General features: G+C 39.7%; 1 protein-coding gene across 2 annotated transcripts in view; it reads left to right on the top strand.

Moving 5' to 3' along the window:
- The first annotated feature begins 288 nt into the window (after nucleotides 1–288).
- Nucleotides 289–26,959, top strand: part of ugt8 (UDP glycosyltransferase 8) — an 85,791-nt gene continuing 59,120 nt past the window's right edge. The window contains exon 1 of one of the 2 annotated variants that reach the window (XM_043696937.1): nucleotides 289–453. Coding sequence is in view for 1 of the 2 variants with exons in the window: in XM_043696927.1 (XP_043552862.1) it covers nucleotides 1,093–1,216 (124 nt within the window). In the remaining variant the exon portion in view is untranslated. Of the gene's footprint in view, nucleotides 454–711; nucleotides 1,217–26,959 lie in introns of those variants that run through there. The other variant, XM_043696927.1, reaches the window with a different exon arrangement.

The following is a 26,959-nucleotide window of genomic DNA, read 5'->3' as shown; positions in this document are numbered from 1 at the left end:
AATCATCCAGACTCCCCCAATCATCCAGACTCCCCCCATCGTCCTGACCTTCCAACATCATCCCGACTCCCCCAACGTCATCCTGACTCTTTATCCAGTTTCCCCAAGCACACCCATGTTACCCTCCTCAGCACGTGGTCCCTCCGAGCTCCCGCCGCTTCCTCCGCCCCGTACTGCGCGTGATGTCAGAATCCTGACCTTCCAACATCATCCCGACTCCCCCAACGTCATCCTGACTCTTTATCCAGTTTCCCCAAGCACACCCATGTTACCCTCCTCAGCACGTGGTCCCTCCGAGCTCCCGCCGCTTCCTCCGCCCCGTACTGCGCGTGATGTCAGAAAGGGTTGGAGGCGGAGCTCGCGCTCTGACAGGAGGTCGGTGAAGACCGGAGCGAGAGCGGGAAGAGCTCGAGGGTGCGCGCGGGGAGCCCGAGTTCAAACAACGGACAGCCGGTAAGAGAGGGGGCGGGGAGGAGAGGGGGAAACAGGCTTCCCTTCCCTCTCGGAGGGGAGGGGGCGACGATGTTAGGAGCTCCTCATCGTTAATCCCCTTCTTTGGGCGCCGGGAGACAACTTTTGTTTTAAGAGAACCTGAGCCAAGTCCAGTTGCCTGTAACGGTCCCGGGGCTCCCGGTACCGGACATCCCGGTTCAGACCGGGGGATGCTCCTGAGTTTATCCGGGAGGGGTGAGTGGGGAGCGGGGTCCGAGCTTCCCACCGAGAAGTCCTGTTCAAACTTCTCGAGCAACAGGTGAGCTGCTGGGAGAAGCAGGGCAGCAAACGGAGCAGTTAAGGATATAGCCGGCTCGGTACCGGAGTCAGAGAGAGAGAGGAGGTCTGCCCCTCCGTCCCAGCTCCACTGCAACACGTTATGTTGGCTCAGGTCCCGAGATCTTTCCGCGGGGACTGTTGGTGGATGTGGTCGCAGGGCATGGTCTTCCCGTGAAACGGCACCAACTCCAAGATCAGCATTTTTAAAAAAAAGACAGTTCTGAACCGCCCCGTGGTTTTCCCATTCTCCAAAATATAAACAAAGCTTATCCTTGACACAGGGTGCACCTGCCTGGAAGCGGGAGAGCGCTCGTTTTGCAGATGCACAGCTTCATGACCAGTTGTACCTTGTCATTCGATTTGCATCGATACTGGTTGCATCATCTCTATTTTTTTTGGAGTGCTCGGCAACCTTTTGTGTTTGAAGTACGAGCCTTTGCGCCAGGTACGAAGCCGCCCCTGTAGTGCGTTCATTGGAAACTTCCTGAAGGTTGTCTGACAGCTCTTGCTCTCCAATGCTGTGCGAGCCAGTTTGTTAACCTGGCTTCTTGGATCCTACAACTTCCCAGCTGCTGATGTGCCATTGAAATTGCTTCTGTGTTGCTACTGAATCAATACCGCATTTGTTGTTCAAGTTAAATGTCGATGATCTACTGGTCGTGTGTGGAAACGTGAGCATGTGCAGCTAAAAAAGCCCCATCTTCAGGATCATCATTTATCACATTGCTCCGCTTCACTTTCAAATATTATCAGTGTGTGAACCCTGAAGTGCCTTGTTGCACTTTAATCAACTTAGAGCGCCTAATATTCTTTGAAATGCCGCGACTTTCGGATTAACAGCTGTGAAATGTTTGTTGGCAGTATCTGATACATTTACAATGGTTGTGATTTTTCAAGCCTAATTTCATATTTGAAAGCCTCTTCAAGTTATTAAATCAATTTTGAATTACTGTTGAAAATGATTCTATCCCCTCAAATTTTCTGGCAGAGCTGGTTAGCCATCTGAGGTTTTTCTTTTCCCTGGCCAAATACAACCATTTACTTTACCCTATAATTTGTTTTCACTTCACATGTTCATTCAGTTGACATTTGAAAGTTGTGATTGAATCTGTTTCTACCTCAATATCAATCCATTTTTTTCTTATTGCTTCTGTTTCTTGTGTCACACACCACATACCTTTGTCATTTAGTTTATCGATATTCCGGTAATTTAAAACAGTTTTCTTTATTTCTGCACATTCTTCATGATTTTATGTATCTCCATCAAATCTATTTTCCTTGCTCTAAAATAATAACTTTAATTTTGTTTATTAACTAACCCCTCATCCCCAAAACCATTGTAGTAAATTTTTTGTGTCCTCTCCAAAACCTTTATGTTCTTCCTGACAAATTCAGCCCATAAATAGGGGCTGAATTATTGTTTATTTTTTATATAGGCTTAACATAACTTCCTGGCTTTTGTACCATCCACGTCTATTCATAATGCTCCTCTGTTTAAAGTCTAGTAACCAAATGCATTGTAGATTGTTTTGGTAATCGGTCTTAACTACCTTCAATATACAAAGACTTTCACATTCACTGTCTTGGCATCAAATGAACAAATGACCTCCAATTATTTAAAGAGGGAAAGTACTTTGAATTTCTACTCTTGATCTAACCAGCTGCTACTACTTGGTATTTATGTGTATACTCATGAGCACATAATCTGTATTGACGCTGACCATTTTTTACGATTCTTTCCTGACTATCAATATTCTGCTGCTGTTTGCAAAAAAAAGTGCAGCTTTCCCAAGTTTTGTTATAGAGTTGCAGTCTGTATCCATTTGTTTACGTGGTTGGCTGCTGGATGTGTAGTTAACTGTTCTTTTCATTTGTGCTATGGATGCTGATCTAATAGTGTGTCCAACAGCTTTCCTTTGTTCCTGCATTTTGACAACAGAAAATATTGTTGAATCAGCTCTAGTTGTGTTGCATAGAACACCACGCAGAAGCCTATACATGCATGAATTTGCAGGCTTGTAGAGTACCATAACTGCTAAGAATGAAAGTTGGAGGTGGCCTGGGGCTATATGTTGGGCTGTGTGGGTCAGCAGTTGCAGCTTGAAGAGCTGTAGGCATATGTGGAAATGTACTGTAGCATGATTCTCTAAATTCTGGTGGAATAAGGGGGGGGAAAGTGGGGATTGGGGGAGAGATATGTGGGTGAAACTGGAAAGAAATAACTTTTCTAACAGTTGCTTGATTTTATAATTCAAATTGGAATATCAATTTATTCTGTTTTCAACAGGGCTAATAAAAACATTGTTTTTAAATCAGCAACAGTATTAAAAAACTGTGCTTCTAGAACTGTTATAGCACTAGCATTTTTGTCCATGTGGTATGGACACCTTTTGCCACCTTTGTGGTATTTATAGTGTATTTACACAATGTAGTAATTAGATATACCAAATGAAGTTATGTAAGCACCTTTGCAAGAATTGAATTAAATTGTTACTTTCACGTTTGTTGCATATATACTGAGGCAAAATGTAACTTTTATAATTTTTTTTTGGTTAGTATTTGTGTGCATTTTAGTGACTTCCATTTCAAATGTTGCAATATTACTGTGGCAATATTGTTTTTAAATGTGGTGAGTTGCCATATTTTAATAAGGAATTGATTGTACTGGACAGGATCCAGATGAGATTCACCAGGATGTTGCCTGGGCTGGAGCAATTTAGCAATGAAGAGATAATAGGTTGGGGTTATTTTTCTTTTAGCAGAAAAGGCTGAGGGATGATTTAGTTGAGGTGTATAAAGTTTGGAGGGTCGTGAAAGATTGGAGGTTTAGAGGGTATTTGAGGAAAGACTTTTTCACCCACAGCATGGTTGGGATTTGGAAAACTCTGTCTTGAGAAGGTAGTTCGAGTGGGAACCCTGATGTCCTTTTTAAAAAATACTTGAATGAGCACTTGAAGTGTCACAATATCCAATGCTATGGATCTAGCCTGGGAAAGTGGGACTGGTTTAAGTAGTAATATATTTTTGGTGGTATACATTGGATTGATTGAAGGGCCTCTTCTGTATATATGATTCTTTGGGTAATTAGGGAGAAACCTTTCCCTTTAAAGGGGCCAATTCACAAGGGGCAGAGTTTTAAGGTAAAGGTTGACAGGATTTGAGGACATTGCTTTTCACTCAGAATTGTGGATACCTGGAAATTGCTGCACGAAAGGGTGGTAGAGGCAGGAACCTTCAAGACATTTTAAAGACAATTTAGATGAGCACTTGAAAAGCTATAGTATGTGAACCAAGTATTTCAAAATGGAATTTAAATAAATGGATGTTTGACTGGCACAGACTTGCTGGGCCAAAGGGTATCTTACTGAGTTGTAAAAACTGACTCCATGGCATACTCAGCTGTTTGATATTTTGTAACTTCTACTAATGTAGCTTTTTTTAAGTTTTCAGTTTTATTACAGTTTGAGATGTACATTGAAAATATTATCAATTGTATGCTCATGTTTTTACAAATGATTGTGAACAAGGAAAAAGACTCTAAGTTGAGTTCAAATAACCTATTTAATCCTTGAATGAAACTTGAGTCATTCCTTGGTGTCATTTGAACCCAATGACACATTTGTATCTTTACCTGCTGTATGATGTTTTTAGATACAGCAATTGTAAATGAGACGATGCTAATATAGCTAAGTATTGATAAAATTACATTGAAGTTGTAAATCTCTAAAGGGTTTCAGAGCAAAATATGGTAATTACTAGAAGGGTGCCGAAAGAGATTTGTTTCATTTCCTAAGTAACTTGATAAGTAATAGTTTAAGGCCTGGTAATCACACCTCTGGATTGGGCATTTTATTATTTGCAATTGGAATACAGATATTTGGAGCAGAGAGAAAATAAAGTCAGGACAGATAATTGAGTGACCGACTGTGCCCAAATCGCATAGCATTGTCAAAGCATTGTTTCTTTTCTTGATTTTTAGTTCTGTTATGCTGGTATCAACATGTCTCTACATTCTTCCAGAATATGGATCTCGATAGATTACACCACCAGACTGATACTGATAAGTTAGAGTGCACAACATAGCTGGCTATTCTTGTGTTACCTGTTGGTGATGTAGAATGGGACTGGAGGAATTGGATCTGGTCAGTGCTGGTAAGAGTTGCGCTCATCTTTGCATCTCTTGCATATGTCTCCCTTCGGAGGAGAAGACCTGAGGATTAGATGTAATTATATATCCAAACTCATTGCGGGCACTGATTTCTTTTTAAAACAGTTGGTTTGGAGAAGGGTCATTATTTTCACCGATGCCACTTTTTGTCCATCATTCATCTGACAGGGGAAGTCAGAAACTCTTAAAAGGTATTCACGGTGATGCAAATTTCACTGTAAATCATGGTGATGAATTGATTCTAGATTTTTTTTTTCTCTTTCCTGATATTTTAGGGAGCTAGATTTTCTTCCATGTTCCTATTGTAGTTCAATTAACAGCACAGTTGAACCCCATTTGTAAAGGAACAATGATTTAGTCAAAAAACATTTTGATAAAAGGTAAGAATTGAAAAAAAGGATCTAAAATTGTGAAAAATTAACTGAGAGTTGGCCTTGTTAACATTGCAGTTAACATTTCAAACCAGTGAGAAGAAAATGCTGCATAAGTGACTCCTTCTTGGAAAGGCATTAGTAATGTTTCAGGATATTTTGTAAGAAGTTGTTACAATTCCTGTAGATTTACCTGTTGCTTTTTTTTCATCTTTGAGTATAATTTAAACTACAGAGCTGAAAGAAATGTATCAGTATTTTATTTAAACTTAATTAATTACATTTTAAGAGTTGAAACTGGTACTTTTAAAAACTAGAGCTGGAAATGTGTTGCTGGAAAAGCGCAGCAGGTCAGACAGCATCCAGGGAACAGGAGAATCGACGTTTCGGGCATAAGCCCTTCTTCACGATTCCTGAAGAAGGGCTTATGCCCGAAATGTCGATTCTCCTGTTCCCTGGATGCTGTCTGACCTGCTGCGCTTTTCCAGCAACACATTTCCAGCTCTGATCTCCAGCATCTGCAGACCTCACTTTCTCCTCAAAGACTTTTAAAACTATACTTGCATCCCAATAAAACGCACCATAACAGCCTCTGGTCCCTTCTGTTCTTCCTTCTGTTTCTGAAGCATGCTAAATTGCTATACTAATGCGCACAACATACTTGTACCCTTCTGATACTGTACATGGTACAGAATTTATGCACAACTGTTACAATGTTGTAAATATCAGTGCAATTTATCTTGCAAGAAGAAATAAAATAAGGATCAGTGACTATGGTTAAATATTTGGTTTTTGCTGTGTTACCATTGTAGCTTGTTTGTACAATTGACTTCTTGAAATAAGATGCTTTAGATCCTGCGTTACATTTGTATACATTAACATCTCCTTGCTTTCTAACTGGAAAAAGACTTGTCTTAGTTGTATCTCAGGTTACAGACCTAATACATGTTTGGGTAACTAAGTATCATTATGAACTCTTTGAATACTGGAAACCCTCCATGGTTAACATGGTCAATGAATATCATGGACAAATGTTGGTGTAGCTTTAGCAGCAGCTGGCTTTTCTGCATGCAACTAAATCATACTGTTCTTATTAGGTTATAAGCTTTGGATGTGTTCTCATCACCCCAGAAAATGGATGTTTACTTTTCCTATGTTAATAGTTTCGGTGACTTTCATTTTGATTTTCCATGTAGTTGTGAATATTATTTCCATATGTAACTTAATCAGGAAGCAAAAGTGATAACAGTCCTGAAATCACACCTTTTAAAGAGATTGATTTTTGTATCAGATTTGTCAAAGAATGTGGATAATATAGAAATGTCTGCAGACTGATTTTTTTTTGTGGTTTTGGTTACTAGTTTGCTTTCACAGATCTGGCTCAAAGGAAAGCTGGATGGAACCTTGTGCTTAGGCTCTTAATTCATGTGCATTCTCCACCTAAGATTATAGTTAACAATTTGGCAAGTTTTGATGTGATGCAAAATTCATGCCCTCAAACTGTCCAAAATGGTGACTTATGAATCAGATTTTAGGTAATATCAATTGGGCGGCACAGTGGTTAGCACTGCTGCTTCACAGCGCCAGAGACCCGGGTTCAGTTCCCGACTCAGGCGACTGACTGTGTGGAGTTTGCACATTCTCCCCGTGTCTGCGTGGGTTTCCTCCGGGTGCTCCGGTTTCCTCCCACAGTCCAAAGATGTGCAGGTTAGGTGAATTGGCCATGCTAAATTGCCCTTAGTGTTAGGTAATAAGGGGTAAATGTAGGGGTATGGGTGGGTTGCGCTTCGGCGGGTCGGTGTGGACTTGTTGGGCCGAAGGGCCTGTTTCCACACTGTAAGTAATCTAATCTAAAAAAACATTTAATCCATGTACGTTTGACTCTACCTTACAACTACTCCCTCATTTTCCTTGTCTTTGCCTATCCACCATTGATTGAAATAAGAATAGAGGAGATGGTTGGATAATGTGTAACTTGCTGTAATAATTTTGTTTTGGAAAAATTGGAAAACTTTCTTTTGTATTTGATAAATCTAATATTCGCATGAAATATATCTTTTTACTTCACTAAAGGGAATACTGGCAAGGTATAATTTGTTGTTGTTATTATCAGTAATGGACACTGTTAGGCACAATTGCATCTTTGGGATTGCTTGTTGAGGGCCAGCATATACTTTGTGCTGTAGTCAAAATAATTGGTAGTACTGTCAACTGAACAGGAAAGGTGTGAATTAGTAGTTTTTCTTTTAAGAATTCCAGTTTGTTTCCTGACTTATTGCTACTCCTGTGCTGATGAAGTGCAGTTTTTTGGTGTCTTTGGAGAGAAGAAAGCTAAAACGAGATCTTGCTGAAGTTTTAAAAATTATGAGGGGGGTTTGCATAGAGTCGACGGGGAGAAACTGTTCGTTCAATGAGGCAGAGTATGGTTTTGTGAAAGAAAAATAATGGACTGACAAGATTATAGTAATAATATCCAGAATGGACATTGTCTACTGTATGTACCTATGTAATAGTAATTTGCAAAAAAAAAAATTAAAAAGTATGGGTTGCCTTTTACATAAGTAATAGTTTGAAGTGGTTAAAATCCACCCTCTTCCCATTACCTTGCAGTGTAGTGTTGCCAAATTGATTGTAGACAAGCAGGAGGGTGGAAGAACACAGTAAGCCAAGCAGCATCAAGAGGTAGAGAATTCAGCATTTTGGGTATAACCCTTCCTGGCTCGCTGAGTTCTTCCAGCCTCCTGCTTGTCCACTTTGGATTCCAGCAACTACAGTTTATTTTTTGCCTGTGGGTTAATGATTTGTTTCTGCTCATCTTTTTCCTAAATTGTAGACCAGGAGCCAAGAACTATGGACTATTGAATTATTATTTATAGACAAAATCTCCATGATCTTTTTGTACACTTTGTTAATCAAAAACAAAAGCGAAAGATACAGATTTATTCAATTTTTAACAGTATAGACACACATGCTACTTAGCAGAGTACGTGCTGAACATATATTAAACTCCATTTTAAAAAAATCATCCCTTTCTTTAGAACCATACAACACACCTTTACACTAATTTTTGAATGATATCATCATATGGATCAACAGCATCATCTTTATCGCCAACATGTCACCATTGGCATATCATCTTGCCATCAGTGTTTCAGATATCTCACTTTTAATAATTTAATAGCAATCTATTTTGTTTTATTCCACACTCAGCAAGCTATTCAGTGTGGCTATCTTCTGAGCTTGTGTTCTTCCTTATTTGGTAAATATTATCTCCTTGAGTCATTCAGTTTTTTTTTCTCATAATATTGTTGAAGGGCTTGGCTAAAGAAAGATCCAGTGGTTGAACAGCACTGTTTAGACCCCTGACATTCGCTACAATATCAGTATGCTATGATCGAACTTCAGCAACATTATTGGTGAGATCTAATTTGAACATGTCCAAGATAAGGCTGTTTGTTTTTTGTGATCCTTCATGAAAACTTCAGACTTTCTTTTTTCATATTTTCAAGTTTTTTTTTTAATCCACCCATCTTTTATTGTGAATTTGGATGACTGCTCCTTTTGAAAATTCATGTTTGTGAAAGTTGTCTTGAAAATCACAGTTAGCTTGAGCTTTGTTCAGTGAGACATAATGCAGAACATCAAACCTGTTCTTTTCATGGCCAGTTAATTTTCCTAATGTTATTTTCTCTTCAACTTTTTTGACTATTTATGTTAAAATTCATGGAATTCTTGCCCTTGTAGGCAAATCTACATTCCTTCAAATTGATAATGTTCTTCTCTCCCTGGAGCACTCCAACTGCTGCACAATGATTGAAGTTTGAACTATGCATTATATCTGCCATTTTTCTGACATACATGCTACCATATTGGACAGTAGGAAAAGTAGGATTACAGTGCACACCTGTCTTGGTGTTAAATGTTGATGTGGACAATCATGTGCAGCTGGACGGTTCCTTTCAGTGGCTGTTATTCTATGATTCTATAGATTTTGAACAAGTAGGTATGCACCAAGGCAAGCTTGACTTCATCAATCAGGTTTACAATCAGATGATTACAAACAGTTTGAATTTTTTTTGGCTAAAAGTTGGATGTTACAATTTAAATTAAATTAACCTTATTCATATGCAGTATTTTGATTTCCAAAATGTCTTGGTGTCACATAAACATTTATTGTGGAAGGCAAGAGTTCATGTTGTTAAGGTTAGCTAAGTAAATTGACAAGCTAACAGGGAACAAAATCTGGATAATTGGATCAATTTTGGGCTATTTAACTGCAACCAGTGGAGTGTTTCAGGGATGAGTACTGGGGTACTTAACTTTATATATTAAAGACTTGGATGAAGAGATGGACGTTTATAGCTGAATTTGCTAACGAAATCTTTTGATTGCAAATATATTTAAATAGCTCAATTGGTTTAAAAAATGGCAGATAGACCATAATGTATGGGAATGAGGTAGTCCACTTTGGCAGGAAGAATAGGAAAGTACAACATTATTTAAGCTGAGAGAGGCTGTTGAATGCCAAATACAGATGGATCTGGGTGTTTCCAATGACAAGGAGTTTCAAACCGCCTGTCTCTGTTTCATCCTGGACAAAAGAGTAGATCAAAACTCATTGGCTGTTATAACAACACTGTATCATAATAGCTTCTCACTTGCATTCTAGCTCAAGTGTTCACTCAGTATCTGTGATCAAAACTAAGTTCAGAAGCTTCACTTATTATCCAGGATCCATCCGTAAACAGAAACTGTGAGAACTAAATTCTGAAAGAAGCTGCAAGTCATCAAGTAGCCAGTATTTAACTAGCTTCATTTTCAAAGGTCATTAAACATTTATTTTTGTGCTTTTGATCGTGGATTGAAATGGGAAGAAGGACTTTTTTAAAATAGAGGATTGTGGAAAGCATTTAGACATATGAACAGACAGGGAATATAGGGATATGGACCATGGGCAGGCAAGTGGAATTAGTTTAGACTGGCATCATACTCAGTGCATGGTGGGTCGAAGGGCCTATTCCTGTGCTGTACCGTTCTACGTACCTTTTTATGATTTGAGCTCTTTTTACAAGCAAGTTACCCAATATTCATTCTAAGTGCTGCTTACATTGCTGTTTGTTCAAACAGTTGGGAGGTTACTACAAATGAGTTGGAGCTCTGAGTTATGTTCAGTAGGAGATTCTGCTGGCAGTAAGTAGCTGATTGCTATGGAGTGATGACTGCTCATTAAAGACAGACTTCTACCTGTGCACAGCTATGGAATGATTCCCAGCTCACTGAACAGCGTAATGATGTGAATGTCTTAGCAGGAGTCTTTGGACCTCCAAAATAGAAGATGTGCATTCTCTCTTTTTTTTTAAAAGAAAACACTTCTCAAGACTGAAGAAAGCCTGTTCATTTTTACTTGTTAGGAACTGTAAACTGTGGCTCTTGACCAGTATGTCAGAAACATTGTAAATTATGAGCCAGTCACCCTGTACCACTTGGAGGAGGAATGTTTTGGAGCAACAGGACCTGACCAGCCAATATCATCATCTCAGAAAACATTGGGCAGGAACTGTGGAATTGCATTAGTAGTCTTGCTTTGCACCCATAACGTGCATATTTATACAGGAGTTTTATAAAGGGGCTGGCATTTTAAGCAGTAGAGTGTTTATCAATAACTAGAAGCTATTTATTTGCAAATAGTCATTCTGTTTAAGTACAAAAATTTGATCTGTGCTTTGTCAACGTGAGTCTAAAAGATAGGCAAATCAGGGTACTATGCATCATTTTATAAAAAAACTTTAAGTTTTGTGACAACACTGGGAATAGTAGCCTGATTTCCAGTATGCTATCCCAGTAATGTGTAATAGTCACCTAAGAACCAATCTCCCAGTTATTTGACAACAAGAAACCTCAACTTGCTGTGAATACTTTGCTTTATAAGACCATCACTTCAACTTTTAAGTCACAGAAACCAGAGACCTGCTAAGTCGAAGACTGGGAAACATAAAGCAAAGATTGAATTAACAGAAATTAAACATGTCTTCATCCAATCTGAGAGTTTGCTGTGTGACCAAGTGTGAGATGTTGCATTAATTCTTTATAAGTGTTCAAAAAGATACTGACCTCTTATTTTAAATCACAAGCTTCCTCCTGAGATAGTTATTTGGTATGAGGTATGTATACACCTCTTTCTGTACACAACACAGATTATGGTCAGTGAGGGAGGAATATATTCTGTCCATGACAGATTGCCCAGTGATTCAAGAACAGTTAATTTGCTTCAAGTGGATGCATCTCATTTTAAAGTTGTCATTAATAGATACTTAAATTTTCAAATTCTCCTGTTTTTCCTAAATTATGCTGAAATTTTAAGCTTTTGTGATTTTGTTTTTGTTTTACCAGCTTTCAAGGAGCCATAAAAATGTGGATTGTAAATGAAGATCTATTTGTCTTGTGGTTTGTCACAGGTTGGGGATACTCCATGTTTTATGTCTCCCATTTAACCAGGTAGTTTTCAGTGTTCATTTTCCTAAAGAACTGGAGATGATTCTTTTTGACCAGAAGGTTATTGGCTAACTTCTGCTTTATGTTGAAATAACTGATTTCACCTGAAAGAGAATTGAAAAAGGAAATTGATATAAATATTTCCTGAAGCATAAAATAGTGGCAAATTCTCTAAAGCCATAATAAAAATATTTATTTAATACAACTGCGTCTTCCAGATTCCTCCTTCCATTGTAATGTACTAAAATTCTGCTGTGAATTGTTTGTGTCTGTTCAAAATTTCTGGGCAGCCAGCTTATGGGATTTCTGAACTAGCGAGACTTATAGTGCATTGAAATTTTGGATAAAAATTATATTGGGCTTGATGTTGGCCTCTAGCAGCTTATTTACTTTTTGGGATAACAATTGTGCATCCACTGTTGTAAGCTGCAGGTGACTTTTAACATGTGAGAATCTTTAGGGAGACGTGGAGAAAATTATTGATGAAACTTGTGTACATTTAACTGTGTATTGGAAAAGTCTGTACCATTGGAACCTGTACTAAGGTTTTGATTGTCAGTTTGTTTGAATGATACATTATTATATATTGTAACTTAGGAACCCTATTTTTAGACCTTATTTTTGAGAAAGTCGACATTAGCTCTGTCAACCTTCACGGCGTCACTCAACTCCTTTGAACAGGTGACTTATGAGAATCTCAGCTTCCACTACAGCAATTCTAATGTGTGGGATGAAAAAGTGGACAAATGCTCACCACTGTCACTGAATCCAACTGATTCACTCACTAATTATCAACAATTTGTGCGAGACGTGAGCAAGGAAACTGCACACATTTCTTAGAAGTAAAGAACAAAAACTGCTGGACGTTGTGTGCATAGTTACAATTTCACCAGGTTATCCAGAATTTTTTTTTTTGTTGTACTAAATGCAATGAACATGCATGATGAGATGGAAAAAGCTACATGTACATCGGCAAAGAAAACAACTCCATTTGAGAGGAAAAGGATGGGAAGTTATCATTGACTGTAACCAATAGTTGGAGAGATGGCTGGAACAAACTTGTCGTCCAGGGAGATCAGTCACCAGTGGAACTCTGAGCAACATAGAGAGCCAATATCAAACTCTTGTAATGCAAGAGTTTGATATTGAACCAAAAGTACAGGAGATCAACCAGAGAGTCATTTGGTTTGCAATTTGCAAACTTCTGGGTCCTGATACTGTGCAAAGTAGACTGGCACTCCATTGCATAACTTATCTCTGTAGAGAGATGAGGCACTGCCTCAATGTGTAATGCAAGGATTGCTACCTTGTAGAAGAACAAGGATGGCAATTGCAGCAACTCTCGTGACGTTTGCTTGCTGAACATGTTGGAATAAACATTTGTCTGTGTGGCCCTTGTCACACAGATGTTGCTCTGAATGCATCCATCTCAAATCCCAGTCTTGCAGAAGTGGAAAATCCACAATTAACGTATCATTTCAGCAACTGAAAAAGCAATATTTTGAATAAAGGGGGATTTCCACCTATACTGTTTGAATAGCTGCCCACTAAGGTAGTCAATGTGATTCCCTCTTTCTATGATACTATCATGGGCAAAATTAGACCCATTTGAAATCTGTAGTGATGTCAGACAGAATTGCATTCCATTGTAAATATTTTTTTCCTTTTGGTGTTTTCCTTGTCATGTACCTTCAGTTCATACACAAGTGGACACCCTTTGTAGATCAGAAATGACAAAGCTCTTCAACCTTATCTTCCTGAAACCCAAAACAAATGTATACTAAATCCTCAGTTGCTTTAGTCTCGTGCTGTGCTTGAAGTTTATAATGCTTGCAGCAAATGGACAGATTTTCTTATGCCTACAAAGAGCTTTGTTCAGGATATTGCAGTACTCTCTCTATCAGCATTGATAATGTGACATTGGAGCTTGATAGTTTCATGGGTAGGTTCCATAATCGTAAAGATTATTTGAAACTAGAATCCACATACGTTGCAAAGGCAGCAGCTCTCAGCTTAGACACGTGTGTGTGCAAGACAACAGAAACCTAACCAAGACGACAGATTGGATTTATCAAGCTGCATCATTTGTGCACTTTGCTGTATAGTAGTGACTTCTTCTTTAAAACATTACTTAATAGGAGAAAAAGACCCAAAGAGTTTCCACCTTGACTGTCTTGAACCTACTGTTTATCTCCTTTGGAAAGGCAAGGTTAGCAACTGAGGTCCTGGAGTATATCACATGTTAATTCCATCAGCATGTAGTCATTACTAAGTGAGCAATGTCTGTTGTGAATTTCCCTATCAATCGTATACCCATAAACGTTCTAGAAAGCGAACTGATACTTGTTCATGATTTACTGGGCATGCTACATATATCCAGGAAAATGTTGACTGTTTGGAAGGGTATTGGAAGAAGTGAACTGAACCCAGAAAACTCTCACCTGGCCAAGAGAGCCCAGAAAAGGCAGTGGCTAGAAAATAGAGTACCTTCTCAACCTACTGTTCTCACCTGAAAATGTGACAGAGACTAGTTTCTGAACCATACCACCTGATGCTTAATGCAGAGTTGACCAATAAATGGATCTACTATTACATCACAAGATGAAAGGCAGCAGAGAATAACATGTAGTTCTCTGCTTGTAATAGTAAAGTTGATGTAAATTTGCACAGATGGCCTTTGAAAAGGAATTTCCTGTATTCTGCCTTGAAATTCTGAAAAATAAATATTGGGTAATAGAAGAAACGATACAAGAGAACAAAACTGAATATGTTGTATTTATTGCGTTGTGGGTGGTTTGAAAGCATGCAGATTGTATGGGTAGACAAAGAATGTATAGTCCATGGTCTTAACCTTGCTGCCCACACTTCTATGCTGCTGAGGCCTTAGCCATTGCCCACACTTCTTTTGCAATTTGGGTGCTTTCTTTTTTGTCTATAATATAGTTAGTGTAATTGTTTAAATTTCATTATGAAGCAAGATTGAATTGTTGTGGTAGAGTTATTCCTTTAAAAATCTAGGCCTGTGGGATACTTCCAGCTGAATGAATGAATGATTTCACCAGCATGAAGATGTTGTGATATCTTAAATTTTTCATCCAAAATATTATATAGTGTACATGTTTATGCAATTCATTAAAGGAACAATCATCCTAAGTATTGAAATTTGAAGCACTGTAGGAGTTTGTGTGGCTACATTTCATGGTTGCTTCTTCATCTTGACTTCCCTGTGACGTTTACTGCAGTCAACATTCCATTGTTTCCCAGGATGGGGGGGGGAAGTGGGCAATAATCCTGCATAACTCCTATAATTGGAGTTCCTTTGCATTCATTTCATTTCCAAGCTTGGAATCAGCTTATATTTATATGATGATTACTCCCAAATTTGGTCATCAGTTTTGAAAGTTATTGTGAACTCTTCAACAATATCCTTTTTGGTATTACATGTAGTCAGAATATCTAGCAGTTCAACATTGACTTGTTTCAGTTAATGATTTTTAGATGTTCAGAATTCAGTTCAGTAGCCAGCAGTTTCACCTAGTTTGTCCATTTTGTGTACAGCCTTTATATCCTGTCCATCCTCGCCCTGAGCTTTTAAACTCTACATTCGCTGTTATCACTGGTGTTGTTTGCTTTTACATTGTGAATATGGCTTTTCCAAGTCATGTTTTTATGGATATTGCTGCCATCGTTAATATTTTTGTAACCACCTGTTCTTAAAAAAATATATATTTTAATCTTTTTCAGTGTTACTTTTGTTGGTTTGCAGTGCTGTATAGTACTTGGGCAAAGTTGCATTCATTCAGAACTCTGACAGAGAGATATAATCTGTTTATTTATATTAGTGACTTAGATGAAAGGACCACATGTACGTAGCAAACTTTTGCTGACAATGCCGCAATAGCCAGGAAAAGCAAGTTGTCAGGAGATTGTAAAAGGTGCATAGGTGAGGTGGCCCATGTTGGCAGTAAAAATGGAAAAGTCGAATGGTGTTCAAATTTGAGAACTCTGCAGAATGCTGTGGAGCAGAGATCTTGGTGTTCTCATATATGGAACTCACAGGTAGCATGCAAATACAGCAAGTAATTAGGATGAAGAAAGGAAACATTTGCAATGTTAAAGTAGGAAATTTACTGTAGAAGACCTTGGTAAAACCACAACTTGGATGCTGCATACAATTTTAGATTAGATTAGATTAGATTACTTACAGTGTGGAAACAGGCCCTTCGGCCCAACAAGTCCACACCGACCCGCCGAAGCGCAACCCACCCATACCCCTACATTTACCCCTTTTAACCTAACACTACGGGCAATTTAGCATGGCTAATTCATTTTGGGACTTACTCCTTTGGATATCCAATACTAGAAGTGATTTAAAGAAGGTGATTCCTGGAAAGAAGGGTTTGTTTTATCAGGGAAGGTTAGACTTATACTTGAAGCTTAGAAGAAGAATGAGAGATGATCTTATTAAAACACATTGGTTCTGAGGGGGCTTGAAGTGGAAGATGTGAGAGGGTTCTTTCTCTAGTATGTGAATCCTAAACTTGGGGCACGGTTTCAAAATAAGCTCTCGTTGGAATTTCATCTATGAAGATCATTAATCTTTGGAATTCTGCTTGCTTAAATTGACTTATTGCACCTGAATACAGTGGTTTGAAAATCCTTGCAATTCAGCATCAGTTACTCCTTATTTTTAGACATTTTTGCAGTGAGCTTGTCTTTCTGGGCTCCACTTGCATAAACACTCACTAATTTGCAACTTTGAGCACTTTTTTTCCTAATCTGAATCCTTAACAGGACATTAAAAATCATGACATTATTTACTATGTCTTTGAGTTCCTCATGTCCTGACTAACTTTTCTACTTCGATCAACAGTACTGCAATTTTTCTTTCACTCAATTCAACCTTCTGAGTTCAATCTGGGTATTCTTCTGTATTGTGGCTGGGACTTAGTTCCTTTACCAACCAGAACTGAACGTAATATTGAAGATTTAAGCTTGCCAGGTTACAGTGGTGTTTACTTTTGAGCATGATGGTACCTGCTTTCCATTGTTTTCGCAATAACAGGATGTCCTCACTTAGTTTAAGGTTGTGTTTGTGAAAATTGTAAGTGAGGAAGACTAAGTTCCATAGTCTTCCTTAGCAGCAAAATACTGTTAAATACTAAATGGCTAAATTCCTATATTGATAAATTAAATAACTGTTAAAATACATTTTGAGAAAAAAAATGTAGGGTACACAAACTGCTGTAGTGTCTACTCATCAGGCTCCAGGTTGCTTGTTGGGGCAACACTTCTCCCTGGGGCTGCTCCTATTGGCTGGCTGCAGATCATAGAGATGTACAGCGCATTGGCATTTTGGGTGGGCAAGAAGACCATGGCTCCGCCTGTCTTGACGGATTCAGTGGCTCCCCTGCATTGTTCTGGGGAAGAGGGTGGGGATTTATTGCAACATTCTGGTCAGATATAGTATTGTAGTAAACTCTATTCAAACAAGTCTTTCTATGCTCAACAAGATTTCAGGTTGCTGTAACCTATCAACATTAAAGTGAAACAATGCCAAATCTGGCAATGTTAAAAGTGGACTCTATTTTTAATTGGCTTAAGCATCTTGACACAGCTTTTCAGTTTTATCAAAAGCTTTTGGAAGTCATGGCATACTAAAATCTCTTTATATATTTTAAGTGATAATTCAAACCTTTATTAATTTAAAAATAGATTGCAAATATTTATTTTGTGATAAGCCTATATCTAATGTGAGGGCCAAGATTTTCAACAATTGAAACTGAATAAACAAAACCGTTTGATAGTTTAATACTGTAATGTAGTCAGTATCTTTGCAAATACAAGCTTTTAAACAGGTCTGATTTACTGGCATTTTTTAAAAAAATGTTGAAGGCAAAATAGATTTTTCAGAGCTGTCTCAAAATTCTGCAAATGGGTAGCTGATAGAAAAATAGATTGATTTACCGGTTAGACGTTAAACCTTTCCCAGGTGGTAATTTTAGAATATTTCTCTAATGTATTCACTCAGTGTGGGCATTTGTGATGAGGTAGCATCTATTGATGTTGAAGGTGTTGAGTTGCCTGGCTGACACAATGCATTGTAAAGGTAGTCCCATAGCATGATTTAGGTTGGGAATTGCAGGATATTGACATCAGATCCATATTTTGTTATACAGTGATACAGGTGATTAGCACTGCTACCTCACAGTGCCAGGAACCCAGGTTTGGTGCCAGCCTTGGGTAACTATTTGTGTGGAGTTTGTATGTTCTCCCTGTGTCTGCATGGTTTCCTCTGGGTGCTTTGGTTTCCTCCCACAGCCCAAAGATGTGCAGATAAGATGGATATGGGCAATGTTTTAGCATGGCCAAGTGTCCAGGCACGTGAAGCCATGGTGAATGCAGGGTTACACGGGAAGGATAGGGAGCTGTGTCTGGGTTTGATGCTCTCTCAAGGGTCTGTGTGGACTCTATGGGTTGAGTGCTCTGTTTCCACACTTCAGGGATTTTGTGATACTTCCAAGTTAATAGGATACGTAACTTTGGAAACTGAATCAATACAGGGGTTTTTTTTAATCTTTTTTGGTCTGAGCTACGAGAGATTTTGGGATTTGTCATTGGTGCGTCATTTCTGCTTACTTCTACTTGTAGTAGAACTTGTGGTCTGAATCGTCTAGATAGTGACAATCACTATTGTATTGCTCTGATTCTGGCATTTTCAGAAGTTTGGAACACACCTTCTATGATCTTGTCATACAGGATACACTGAGGAAGTTGTGCCACACTATACTATGGTGCTAATTGTCACATTCAGTTAGAGTTTAAATGCCCCAAATTGTTAATTATTGCACTTCCAAAGATGTTTCACAGCAGAAACCATTTAGAAAGCTTAGTATCCCCAGTGATTTTAATTATCTTGTGGCCAGTATTTCTTTAAGGACCTGGTTTCCTGGTAAATATTCCTCCCACCCCGCCATGACTTAATAGTGTTCACCTCCCTCCATCCCCATTTTCTGGCACTTTTTTTAATCCTGTGCTCTCACCCTCTCCAATCGAAGGAAATGCTGAACCATCCCATTACTGCCCTTCTTTTGACATCAGCTGGACAGGAGCCAAGAATTCCAGGAGGCTGTGCCACCAAGGGTTGGGATGAGTGCTGATTACTGTCTATGTTTTGGCTTGGTTTGTGTGGTTCTTGCTGAATGATCTTATTGATTTTTAAAAATCACAACACCAGATTATAGTCCAACAGGTTTAATTAGAAGCACACTAGCTTTCGGAGTGACGCTCCTTCATCGGTAGTAGTGGAGGGCTCAATCCTAACACACAGAATTTATAGCAAAAATTTACAGTGTGATGTAACTGAAGTTAACATTGAAAAATTGATTGTCTGTTAAGCCTTTCATCTGTTAGAATCCAGTGATAGTTTCACTTCTTTCATGTGTAAAACACAAAACGTTTTTTTTTAAAGTTGCATTCTCGGGTTAGTTGTTAACAATGGCAATAGCTCAACAATATGTTGAAGGTGTTGGCCCCCTGTGTTCTCTAGCAGAAAGTGAGGACTACAGATGCTGGAGATCAGAGCTGAATATGTGTTGCTGGAAAAGCACAGCAGGTCAGGCAGCATCCCAGGAGCAGGAGAATCGACGTTTCAGGCATGAGCCCTTCAGGAATTAGTAGAGTGTGCCAAGCAGGCTAAGATAAAAGGTAGGGAGGAGGGACTTGGGGGAGGGGTGTTGGAAATGCGATAGGTGGAAGGAAGTTAAGGTGAGGGTGATAGGCTGGAGTAGGGGTGGAGAGGTCAGGAACAAGATTGCAGATTAGGAAGGTGGTGCTGAGTTCGAGGGTTAGGACTGAGACAAGGTGGGGGGAGGGGAAATGAGGAAACTGGAGAAATCTGAGTTCATCCCTTGTGGAAGATGAGGTGCTCTTCCTCTAGCCGTCGTGTTGCTATGGTCTGGCGATGGAGGAGTCCAAGGACCTGCAGGTCCTTGGTGGAGTAGGAGGGGTAGTTGAAGTGTTGAGCCACGGGGTGGTTGGGTTGGTTGGTCTGGGTGTCCCAGAGGTGTTCTCTGAAATGTTCCGCAAGTAGGCGGCCTGTCTCCCCAATATAGAGGAGGCCACATCGGGTGCAGCAAATAATGTGTGTGGAGGTGCAGGTGAATTTGTGGCAGATATGGAGGGATCCCTTGGGGCCTGGCGGAAATGCAAGAAATGCAAAACTTGCGCCCACATCTCCCCCCTGACTTCCCTCCAAGGCCCCAAGGGATCCTTCCATATCTGCCACAAATTCACCTCCACACACGTCATTTACTGCATCCGCTGCACCCGATGTGGCCTCCTCTATATTGGGGAGACAGGCCGCCTACCTGCGGAACGTTTCACAGAACACTTCTGGGACACACGGACCAACCACCCCGTGGCTCAACACTTCAACTCCCCCTCCCACTCCACCAAGGACATGCAGGTCCTTGGACTCCTCCATCGCCAGACCATAGCAACACGACGGGTGGAGGAAGAGCGCCTCAACTTCTGCCTAGGAACCCTCCAACACAAGGGATGAACTCAGATTTCTTCAGTTTCCTCATTTCCCCTCCCCCCACCTTGTCTCAGTCCTAACCCTTGAACTCAGCACCACCTTCCTAACCTGCAATCTTCTTCCTGACCTCTCCGGCCTATCACCCTCACCATAACCACCTTCCACCTAACGCATTTCCAACGCCCCTCCCCCAAGTCCCTCCTCCCTACCTTTTATCTTAGCCTGCTGGACACACTCTCCTCATTCCTGAAGAAGAGCTCATGCCCAAAACGTCGATTTTCCTGCTCCTTGGATGCTGCCTGACCTGCTGCGCTTTTCCAGCAACACATTTTCACCCCTGTATTCTCTGTCTATGCCATGATGTTTAGATTGATTCTAATCTAAAAAGTATAAGGTAATGGAGTTCTACATGAATGAATGCAGTTTTTGAGCAAAGTACAATGTAACCCTGAAAGTACAAATTCACCCCACAATATATGTGTGCATGTGGATCTTTGTCTGTCTGTGTGTGTGTATGTCTGGGTTAGGGTTTATGAGTGTGAGAAAGTGTGTGTGTGTGTGTAGTGAGTGCAGAGTGTCTTCAGTCTGTGAGGGGGTGCATGTGAGTGTAGGAGTGTTTGTGTCTGTAAGGGTGTGTGTGGGTGTCTTTGTGCGCTTCTGTGTGTGTGTGTGTGTGTGTGTGTGTGTGTGTGTGTGTGTGTGTGTAATCAGCCTCTGCTCGGCCACTTTTCTCTGCTGCCTGTCCCGAAGTCCACCTCGGAGGATGGTCACTCGAAGGTCCAAGGTTGAATGTCCTGGATCACTGAAGTGGTCCCCAACTGAGAGGGAACACTCCTGTCTGTTGTGCGGTGCCCATTCATCCGTTGTTGTAACCTTTGCTCGGTTTCCCCAATATACCATGCCTCCGGGCATCCTTGCCTGCAACGTATAAGATAGACAACATTGGCTGAGTCACATGAGTACCTGCCATGTACAAGGTGGGAGGTGTCCCCATGCATAATGGTGGTATCTATGTCCACTCTCTGACACGTCTTGCAGCGTCTACCGTGACACGGTTGTATGGGGTTGTCCTGAGAGCTGGGCAGCTTGCCTCAAACAATGATCTGTTTGAGGTTTGGCAGTTGTTGAAAGGCAAGTAGTGAAGGTGTGGGGAAGGTCTTTGTGAGATGCTCATCCTCACTGATAATGTGTTGCAGGTCACGAAGAACATGGCGTAATTTTTCAGCTCCTGGGAAATACTGAACAACGAAGGGTACCCTGTCAGTTGCAGCACGTGTCTGTCTCCGTTATCTCTCTTTTTAGATTAGAATCACTCTAAACATCGTGGCATAGACAGAGAACACAGGGGGCCAACACCTTCAACATATTGTCTAGTTATCACTATTGTTAACAGCTAACCTGAGAATGCAACATTTTTATAAAAAAGTTTTGTGATTTTACACATGAAAGAAGTGAAACTATTGCTGTATTCTAACAGATGAAAGGCTTAACAGACAATCAATTTTTCAATGTATAATTTCAGTTACATCACACTGTAAATGTTTGCTATAAATTCTGTGTGTTAGGATTGAGTCCTCCACTACCACCTGATGAAGGAGCATTGCTCTGAAAGCTAGTGTGCTTCCAATTAAACCTGTTGGACGATAACCTGGTGTTGTGATTTTTAACTTTGTACACCCCAGTCCAACACCGGCATCTCCAAATTGATCTTATTGATGTTGGAGTCAGGAGTGTGGTTAGGGTAAAACTGTCAGTTGAAATGAAGCAATTCAATGGTAATAAGTTGAAGCTGATGCCTCCTCTCCAGTCTAAAGATTTGTTTTTTGTTATCTGAAAGCTTAAGCCAATAACATCTTGTACAGGGAGGAGAAAGTGAGGTCTGCAGACGCTGGAGATCAAAGCTGAAACTTTATTGCTGGAACAGCACAGCAGGTCAGGCAGCATCTAGGGAACAGAAGATTCGACGTTTCGGGCACATGCCCTTCTTCCTGAAGAAGGGCATGTGCCCGAAACGTCGAATCTTCTGTTCCCTACATCTTGTACAGACCAATTGGTTTTGGCAGAACTATTGTTTGATGTGCTTGATATGTACATTTTCTGAAAGTAATGCCCACTGAACACTGGATGATTCAGTAATTGATTCATTGATGATCCTTCATAGTCTCAATAGCAGTTAGGCAGTTAAATAAAAAAAAATGCATTTTTTGAGCAAAGTATGGAGGCTTATTATACAGTGGCCTTTTGTCAGAAATTCCTAGTTGCTTTGTGTTTCACGTCCTACATTATTTCTCATCTATCTCACATCATGATTTTAAAATAGATGTAGACACCTACTTCAAATACTTTCTCAAATTTTAGTTTGGATTTCTGTATATTTGGAATGAAATTGTTCATGCAGTTGGAAGGCTTTTATTCTGATGTCAGAAGAAGTCCAGAATTCATAGGGCAGCAAACTCTGTAAACATACTTAATTGTAATTATTTTCATGTACCAAATTGGGTGGCTGGGTGTTAACATTACACAAGTGTTTATGCAAAAAATATAACCAGTCTTCAACAGGAGGTTTGCTTGACATCAGTCACCTTATTCAGTCAAGTCCTCTTGATCAATCTTATAAACAAAATAAGTGGTCTGCACAAAGTTACACCAGTTTGAAATTTTCTTAGAAATTTCTATCCATTTACACCACGAGTAGAACTTGTTGGGTATGGGTTAAGAATGTAGGAATGGCTGTTCTGCGGAGATTTTTAAACCAAAAGTTTGAGTCATTTTGAGGTCAGCGTAACTGGCTTTAGAATACCTCTGTTTTACACCCGTGAATCTCTTGACCTATTTGCTGTTAATTTGTGTTCAGTTTTATTTACAACTCTTCATTATTAAATAGTCCATGACTTAATGTAGTAAAACCTAAACAGTGCTCAGATTTGAGCTGAGCATTAATAAATGTTTGGTTGTGGCTTGACACTTGAATCACAATGTAAAAACAATGACTGCAGATGCTGGAAACCAGATTCTGGATCAGTGGTGCTGGAAGAGCACAGCAATTCAGGCAGCATCCGAGGACAGGCAAAATCGACGTTTCGGGCAAAAGCCCTTCATCAGGAATACTTGAATCACAATGACCAGCAAGAGTCCAACTATCCTTTCTAGATATTTTAACTATTTTATGATCTAATTCCATCACCAACATCATTGGTATCACCATTTACAACAAATCTAATTGGCTAATCGCATAAAATAGCCATGGGAGTAGCTCAGAGGCTAGGTATCTGTTGGTGAGTGTTTCATTACCTGCCATCCCAAAGTCTTTTCATCACGTTGTGCACATGGTAGTGTAATGGAATGCTCTCTATTCATTTTGATGAAAGTAGCTTCAATAATATTCTAAAATCTATTTCCATCCAGTACAAAGCAGCCTGCTTCATCAGACACCAACCACCATCTGATGTATTCATTTCCTTCACATTTGGCATGCTGTGGCTGCAGTGTGTATTACCTACAAAATGTGCTTCCCTGACGCTGTCTTTATGTACTGTAGCCATACAGTACTACTGGATTCATTGGTCCAGTTATCTTTCAAACACTATATACCATCCTCCATTGTTTTTAATCTTTACTTGAAAATCTAACATCTGTATCCTACCCTAATGTGCAGTAAATCCAGTTTGGCCATACTCCAGTTCTTACTGATATTTTTGCACTTCACACACCAATTCAAAGTTTCTACCCTTGTGTTTTTCACTGAAACTCACAGAAATATAACCTTAAATATCCAGTGACGCTGTTGAAGGCTGTCACTAATATGTGGAAAGTCAAAACCAATTTCACCTTAATTTCAGAAAGTTATTGTTAATATTTTAAATTTGATATTGAGATATCAATATTAACTAGCACACTGCTGGAACTCTCCTTTCTAAATGTGCTGCAAGTTTATTTGTGGGAAATATCTGGTGGGAAATCTCAGCATTGATTAATGATTTAAAAAGCAGCTATAGTTGCAGCAATCTTAACACTGTTATATGGAAGTATTCATTTAAATTATGAGCATACATCCTGGAGTGAGGCATAAACATTAAGATTACACCACATAGAGTAAGGAAGACTTTGCTTGCCTGAGACAGTGTGTAATAGAATTTGAGTCAAAGCGGGAGTTTGAGGTAGAGGGGAAGAAATGCTTTAGTCCAGGAAACAGTGAGAAATGAGCAAAAAAGGAAATAAAAGGCTGACAGGGGTCCACTTGTATTGATGCTTCAGGTGAGATAATGTCACAAGTGCAGGGTAAACGACTGATTTCATGAGTAGGCATGGTCAGTATTTTGAATCTCTAGTAAAATTTGGCTAATCAGTTTGTGTTAATGTCTCCCTAGACCTTTTTCTCTTCCTGAGAAATAGCTGAAGTTCTCATGGCAAGTTCAAATGTATTCTAAGGGTAACAAATTAGAATTATGGGATGACTGGTCAGCAGGGCCACGTGGAGTGTACATCCTGCTGTATGTGTATAGTCATAGATGTACATAATGTTACCAGCTGTACTAACTTGAGTTCTGGGTTTCAGAGTTAGCATCAACTGGAATCACTTTACATCCATGTAGATAGTACATATAATACTGCAAATTAGAAGCCTATAGCACAGAGGGAATGGCTAACTACCAGGTAGCCTAAGAAAACTGAGCAGGTAGTGTAGGAGTCCCCTGGTTTAAACTATTGGAGGATAGGATCCTGAAGGGTAACCCTAATTGGAAGGGAGTAAAGTTGGTAATAGAAGTTACCAACAGTGATACCAGGGAGAATAGAAAACAGGAGAAGCAAAACTGAGCATAGAGTATGGTTAGGGAATGTTAGAAAAAGCAAGTTATTATACCTGAATTCATGTAGTGTTCATAATAAAGTTAGATTAGATTCCCTACAGTATGGAAACAGCCCCTTCGGCCCAACAAGTCCAAACCGATCCTCCGAAGAGTAACCCACCCAACCCCATTCCCCTGCCATATATATCTCTCCAATGAGTATAGTCATAACCAATTGAGTCTGTCTTTATACGTGGGTCCTACCACCCTGTGAATCAATCTAGTCAATTCCTATTGCACTCTTTCCATATCCAGAATATATCTCCTCAGATAAGGGAGGTGACAATTACGCACAATGTTCCAAATGTGATAAAATAAGACAGAAGTGTTGATGCCAGAAGTGAAGACAGTGTTGGAGAAACTGAGCAGGACTGGAAGCATCTGTAGAAAGAGAAACAATTAACTATTTAAGTCCAGTGACTGTTTGTCAGAACTAAAGGCAGATGGGAATAGAGCATAAAATGAGAACTAGGAGCAGAAGCAGGCAATTCGGCCTAGTGAGCCTGCTGTGCCATTCAGCACAGTCATGGCTGATCTCATCTTGGTCTCTACTCCACTTCCTGCCTGCTGCTCATAACGCTTCAATCTGTTGCTGGTTTAACTACATTCAAAGAGAGTTTTTTTTTATAATGTTCTGGATCCACCCAACTCTAGGAGAGTGAATTCCACAGATTTGCAACTGTTTGAGAGAAGTAATTTCTCCTAGTCTGTTTTAAATTTGCTAACCCCTACCCTAAAACTATGACCCCTCGTTCTAGATTGCTGCACAAGAAGGAACATCCTCTGTACCTCTACTTTCATTGCTTTTAGCATCTTGTGTACCTCAATTAAATCTCTCTCTTCTAAACTCGAGAATATAAGCATAAACTGCTCAATCTCTCTTCATAAGACAAAACCCTCATCTCTGGGATCAATTTAATAAATCTTCTCTGAACTGCTCCAAATCGACTACATTTTTCCTCAAGGGGATCAAAACCACGTGCAATACTCCACATGCAGTCTCATTAATGCCTTGTACAATTGTGGCAACATTTTCCTAATTTATATTCTCTTCCTCTAGCAATATATGCCAAACATCATTTGCCTATCCTTTATTACCTGCTGTACCTGCATACTAGTTTTCGGCAATTAAACAATTATCTGGTCATTAGAAAATATTTGCCAGCGTGTTATGACAGTGGATATAATGAGGCATCATTTACATTCCAGATGCCATCTGCCATGCTGAATATCCGCATGGGCCCCAGGGGGTGCTCAAATATTTCCCTTTCTCCTGTCGTCGACTGGGCACAGAGCCATGTCTGACCCATTTCCTAAACTTCTGTCCTCACCACAGCAACGATAGGGTTTCTTAGTTCTCACTTTCCACCCCAACAACCTCAGGATCCAAAGGATCATAAGTTGCTATTTCTGCCATCTCCAGAAATCTAATTGCACTGCATTCAGTGTATGATGTTTGCTCACAATATTGTCTTCTCAACATTGAGGAAATGAAATAGAGACTGGGTGACCACAGAACATGATGCTCTGTCGATTTAAAGATGACAATGACCTTTCAATGGCATGCCATTTTTAACACCCCACTATTCCCATGGCAATAATTTTGCTCCTACACGCTCAAAGCATACTGGTGGAACAACATCTCGTTGTTTCCCGAGATACTTTGCATCCTTCAGGACTCAACAGAGAGTAACAATTTTTCAGAACAAGAACACTCTCCTCCATGTTTGCCTGACGACTCGACCCTCCTCTTCCCCCTTTCTCTACTCTT

Source organism: Chiloscyllium plagiosum, chromosome 1, assembly GCF_004010195.1.
Source record: "Chiloscyllium plagiosum isolate BGI_BamShark_2017 chromosome 1, ASM401019v2, whole genome shotgun sequence".
Lineage (NCBI taxonomy): Eukaryota > Metazoa > Chordata > Chondrichthyes > Orectolobiformes > Hemiscylliidae > Chiloscyllium > Chiloscyllium plagiosum.
The sequence above is the reverse complement of the archived record's forward strand: the minus strand, read 5'-3'. Positions and strand labels throughout refer to the sequence as shown.